The sequence below is a fragment of the Camelina sativa genome, chromosome 5, assembly GCF_030686135.1.
Source record: "Camelina sativa cultivar CO46 ecotype springtype chromosome 5, ASM3068613v1".
Classification (NCBI taxonomy): domain Eukaryota; kingdom Viridiplantae; phylum Streptophyta; class Magnoliopsida; order Brassicales; family Brassicaceae; genus Camelina; species Camelina sativa.
The window spans coordinates 27,019,943-27,025,268 of record NC_141884.1 but is presented as its reverse complement, the minus strand read 5'-3'; the positions used below and the strand labels follow the sequence as shown (position 1 = coordinate 27,025,268).

At 37.9% G+C, this 5,326-nt stretch overlaps 1 protein-coding gene across 1 annotated transcript; it reads right to left on the bottom strand.

Moving 5' to 3' along the window:
* Positions 1-2,860: 2,860 nt before the first annotated feature.
* On the bottom strand, positions 2,861-4,352 carry LOC147944444 (uncharacterized). The gene is made up of 5 exons (XM_087512587.1): positions 4,270-4,352; positions 3,966-4,095; positions 3,582-3,875; positions 3,279-3,500; positions 2,861-3,193 (listed from the first exon to the last, which is right to left on the bottom strand). Exons 1-5 carry the CDS (start codon positions 4,338-4,340, stop codon positions 2,861-2,863), a joined length of 1,050 nt encoding a protein of 349 aa, XP_087368713.1. The 5' UTR covers positions 4,341-4,352.
* Between the last annotated feature and the right edge of the window lie 974 nt (positions 4,353-5,326).

Sequence of the window (5,326 nt, the reverse complement as noted above, 5' to 3'; positions counted from 1 at the left end):
CGGCGTCTGCACCATCGCAACTAGCTCAGCACAGTCCGTTTCAAAGGTCTGACAAACAACTCCAGCCGCCAGTAAAGACTCCATAGTCCAGGTCAGTGCTTGTAGTTCCACATGTAAGGGAGTAAGACCTCTTCGGTAACTCCGTGCTCCCAAAAGGAGCGTTGAATCTTCTCCGCTGCAACACCACCATCCCAAACCCTGAAAAGGATCCGTACTTTTCCATGAACCATCGATCTGACAACGAGGAAAGAGACCCCTATCCTCCAAAAGAGGCGGTGGATCCAAATAACGTGTCGAGTATGATTTGGCCTCCTCCCATATTAATTTATCATTAGCCGCTTGACTCAAAATTTCAGTTGACTCTACCTCGATACCTTGGAAAACCTTTTTATTCCTATCTTTCCAAATTGACCATACAATCCAGGGTAGACGAAGGGCTCTATTTGGAACCCCGGATTGGGAAGACGCCCGCTAGAATATGAAATCTAGATTCGCATAAATCGAATCATATGGAAAACCTCCCGGATCGAGCACCACTGGGGACAAATCCCAAATGCATCGCGACCGAGGACACTCAAAGAGTGCATGGTTTGTAGTCTCTACTGCAGAGTCACACCGCTTACACAAAGCCTCACACCGAACACCCCGATACGAAAGCCTTTCTAACACGGGGAGAGTACCCGACCCAATCTGCTAGAAGAAGTGTTGAATCCTCGAGGGTACATCTAATTTCCACGACTGAGCCCGCAAGGGCCACATTTGTCGGCCCATACTAAACATCCGCAATTAATTCTCGGGCGAACCGATAACCTGATTTGACCATATACTTCCCTGACTTAGTAAAATTTATTATATTTTAAAAACATTTTTTTTTATTAAAATTTTATAGTAGTTCGTTGTTCAAACATAAATTAATTTTTTGTAAGTTTTGTATTAAATATTTTTTTTCACTATTTAAAATAATAAAATGAATAGTTAATAAAATGTTTATAGTATTACTCTACATATGCAAAATATAAATTGAATTTTTTTTTTCATTGAAAATTTAAAGTCCATTTTTAAAGTTTAATTGAAAATTTAAAGTCTATTTTCAAAGTTTAAGCCCAAATTGACCGTAACAAAGTTTTAAATAAGCTAAATACAATTGCTACAGTCAATTTTAATTACCTTGATATAATAATTTGGGACAATATAATATGTAATTTCGTTTAGACCATTAAAATAATATTTTAAGCAACCCATAAATGTACTTTCGTTTAGACCATTGTATTTGGTACTACAAACATTCAAAATTATACTAAAGTTTGCATATGCAAAAAGTTCATTAAGCTACTGTATTTTCATTTCTGAGTCCATTATTTATGAATGAGTCTCCGAGCTCTCACTTTGATGCTCCATCACATGGTTATGTAATAACGTCCAGCAAACTCAGACCTGTAAATATATAAAGTGTATGAAACAAAATTATTTTATCATCATACATAATCATATATAAAGTGTATAAAGTTATTTTTACATAATCAAATCTTACATAGCCTGGTGATGCTCCAGTCCTTCGAACTGTGGTTTTATAAAGATCTTCGAATAAGCCAATGTGTTTTCGATACATGGTGCACCTATAACATTTGCAGTTTAAAGCCCTGTTTCGATACATGGTGCACCTACCAGTTGTTTGTGCACACGTATAAAATATGGGTAATAATATTATTTAATACTAGATTCAGACTCGCACGTACGTGCTGGGTGGATTTTAAAAACTAAGTCTAAACCATGTAAAAAAACAACTATGTCCCGATAGCCATCCCTTCTAACATATAAAGGATTTTAACCCGTAAAAACCCGTCCCTCTAAACCTAAATAGTGAATATCTCTAGTTGCTCAATAAATCATTTTCTCTCATTTATTAAATATATTTCAAGATAAAATTAATTAATATTAAGAATAAATAGTTTTACTATAAATACAATGGTTTCAGAAACCTAAATTTTGATAATTATGTCATAACTATTACAAATTATTATAAGATTTTAATACTATATATTAGAATATATATATCTGAAAATATATATAAGATATATAATTTGATGTTTTGTTTGTTTTGAAAAGCTTGGAAACAACTTGAAAATCCGCGGGATTCACCAACAAATATATATCTTTAGTTATCCAAATTTTCAAATCTTATCTTTTTACCCAAAATTCTTTTCTGGTATTCAATCGGAAATAGTTTAGAAAATGTATTTATTTTATGAAAAGAAAACATATACAAATTAAGTGAATAACGTCTAATAAATCGACTTGTGATCAAGTATTGACCTGAAACCAAAAACAATAAGAATACAAATAAGAGGTTACACTACAAGAAAACATGGATTTACCGACTGCAAAAACAGTAACTATACAGTCGCTAACTACTTAGTCACGACTGCTTGGCGACTGACATACGTAGTCGCTAAACAGTGCGTCGCTAAAAAAATCAGTCGCTAAAAAGTCGCTATGGAGCTACTAATTGGCGACTGTTAATTGGGGTCGCTCTTCCCTCGCCAAACAGTCGCTAAAGTTGCGACTGAATTGCAACGCTTTAGCGACTGATATGGTTACTAATTTGCGATTGTTTGAGTTCTGTTCTGTTTACGTTTTGGTGACTCTTTTGTGACTGTTTAATTATCATGTTTTTAAAAAAATTATGCTAAAAATGCATTATTTGATTTTGTAATACCAAAACTGATTAAGAAAACATGTACTAAAACATAACAAACATGAAATTAAACAACGACATAAGTACCATGTTTTTACAAAAGTTGCAAAAGGTCCAAAAAACATCTAAATATCCAAGAGTGTTGCAAATATTACATGAAGGAACCTAACTTTGAAAATCATCAGGGTTTGGGTCATTGGTTTGAGACTCAAGGAAGGCGACATAGTTCGGGTTGGTCTTGAGGAAACTCACCAAGCGTGAGATCTCTGCTTGTTGCTCAGATGCAACCCGCAAAGCCTCAGCTGTAACCCGTGAAGCCTCTGCGTCACGCTGTGCTTGTAGAGCTGCTTGTTCCTCTATCTTGCGGTTAGCGTCTTCAAGCTGTTGTTGTAGGGTTGTGAAAATAGAAGAGCTTCCAGGGTACTTCCGCTTCCCGTTGATGTAACTTCCTAGGCTTCCAACTCCAAAGTATGTTCCTCTATCATTGACGTAAGTAGACTCCATACACAAAACAGAGAGAAAGAGTTATTATAATTACTTAACAATGAAAAACTTAATAGCTTATTAGATAGAAGCAAATTACCTGAAGAAAGAGTTCATCATCCTCCTCGTGAGATAGCTCTGATCGACGTGAAGTACCATCTGAAGACTCATCATTATCCTGAGCAGCCAACTTAGCTTCCATTCTTTTCTTATATGCCTCATGAGCTGCTTGCGCTTTCTTATCCACAAAAGTACCATCTTTTTTAGTATGAGTCCTGAGAAAAACTTCAGGAATAGTTGGCGGCCTTCCCAATTCTACTTCCTGGAATGTTAGACAATGAAAAGGTTAGGAACCAGTTGATGTCAAGTATTTAAACAATGAAAAGGTTATGATGTAACTCACCATCTCTTGTTCGATTTGTAAGTAAGACTTCGGCCCTGATACATGTTTGTGAGGGCCAAGACCATTATGGTCAGACATTCGAGCTGCTGAAGTGGTTGCACTCTTTGCCATGGCTTCTTCGGTGTCCCAATAGTCACACATTTCTTTCCAAAGAGTTCTCTCAATCCACCTCGGTTTCACTTCCTGTCGCTGAGCTGCTGCCTTGGAAACCATGTCTTTCATACGGTTTTGACAAATGCTATAGAACTTTGTTTGAACCACACCGGTTAGAGAGGGATCCCAGGTGTGTGTTTTCTACAAAAAAAAGACTAGTGTTAGTGATAAAAAAAACCAAGACAAAAAGCTATAAATACAGAAATCAAATTGAAAGGAATAGAAGTTTACCGCGAATTCCAAGAAGTAACCTTCTCTTCTTGAATTTGGAACACAACCCCAACTGTAAAATGGACCATCAAACTTGTTTGTAAACACTTTTGTAATCTCTTGGGTAAGTGATGACTTGTCATGTCCAAACCTTCAAACAAAAACAAATCAGTAGTCAAATTCTAATTAAACACAAACAAATCGATCAATCCAAGTAAACCGGCGTAAATGATTGATCAAAAATAAATTCTAATCCAAATTCTAGTCACAAACAAACACAATCAAATTCTAATCCAAAATTCAAAATTCTAATCCAAATTCTTACCAAGTGGTTCCACGCTCTAATGAGGGAGAGAGGACAGTGGTATACTTCTCACGGCCTGGTTGGGCAAGCATGTCATGTAAAGAAGCGAGTACATCAGCTGGGAGATTTGCTTCTCTTGCACCATCATCCTCCGAATTAGCTTCTTCCTCATGTGAGTTTTGCGCTTGAGAACTGTGAAGCGATGCAGAAGCTGCTCGAGGTTGACCAGGTTGAGAAGGGGGTGGTCGATGAGACTGTCGAGGTAGAGGAGACTCTCGTGGTAGATTCAAGACTTGAGGAGACTGTCTATGATGATTCGAGACTGACGGTTGAGGAGACTCTCGAAGTTGACTCGAGAATTCTGGTGGATTCGTCGCGGAGGCCAGAGGTTGACGAAAAGGACGCCTGGTTGGATCTTCGCCGGAAGGGGATGTTCCGGGAAAGGTCCTCGAGTGCCGGAACAGATTGGTTGGAGGTGGATAGTCTCGGTAAGAAGGTGTAGGTCTCGCTGGAGCCTGGAGGTTTGGGACAGGAGTTCCCTGAGAATCAGTCTCTGGAACTCGATGATTCGCCGGCGTGAAGGTATATTGGGGAGGAAGATTGTCGGGTCTGTGATTCGCCGTTTGTGAGGTTCCAGAGGTTCAATTAGAGGTGTTTCTTCTTCCTACGCCTCTTTTCTTTTGTCCAGCCATCAAGGGTTTACGGTTTCATCGAGTGAGGGGAATTTAGATCTAGGGTTTGTGAGGTTTCGCCGTTTCGTCTCGAAGAAGAAGAAGAAGAAGAAGAAGAAGAAGAAGAAGAAATGAGAAAAGATTAGGGTTTTCGTGTTTTGTCACGAAATTAATGGGTTTTCGATTTTTTGTCACGGCCCAAATTTTGTTAAGACCCAAATTTATTAAAGCAGTCGCTAAATAGTAGCTCTTTAGTCACAATCTTTTAGCGACTGTCAAACTGGTCTCTAAATTAGTCGCAAATTGGCGACTACACTACGACAATATGCATCAGTCTCCAATTAGCGTCTACTAGGCGACTGATTTATTTTAGTAGGCATTCAGTAGCTAAACAATCGCAAATCAGT

Coding starts and splice junctions, on each gene's coding strand:
- LOC147944444 (XM_087512587.1), bottom strand. CDS start 4,340: ATGCTTGCCCAACCAGGCCGTGAGAAGTATACCACTGTCCTCTCTCCC. Junction 4,096..4,269: donor TTAGAGCGTGGAACCACTTG/GTAAGAATTTGG, acceptor TTTTGTTTGAAG/GTTTGGACATGACAAGTCAT. Junction 3,194..3,278: donor ATGATGAACTCTTTCTTCAG/GTAATTTGCTTC, acceptor TTGTGTATGGAG/TCTACTTACGTCAATGATAG.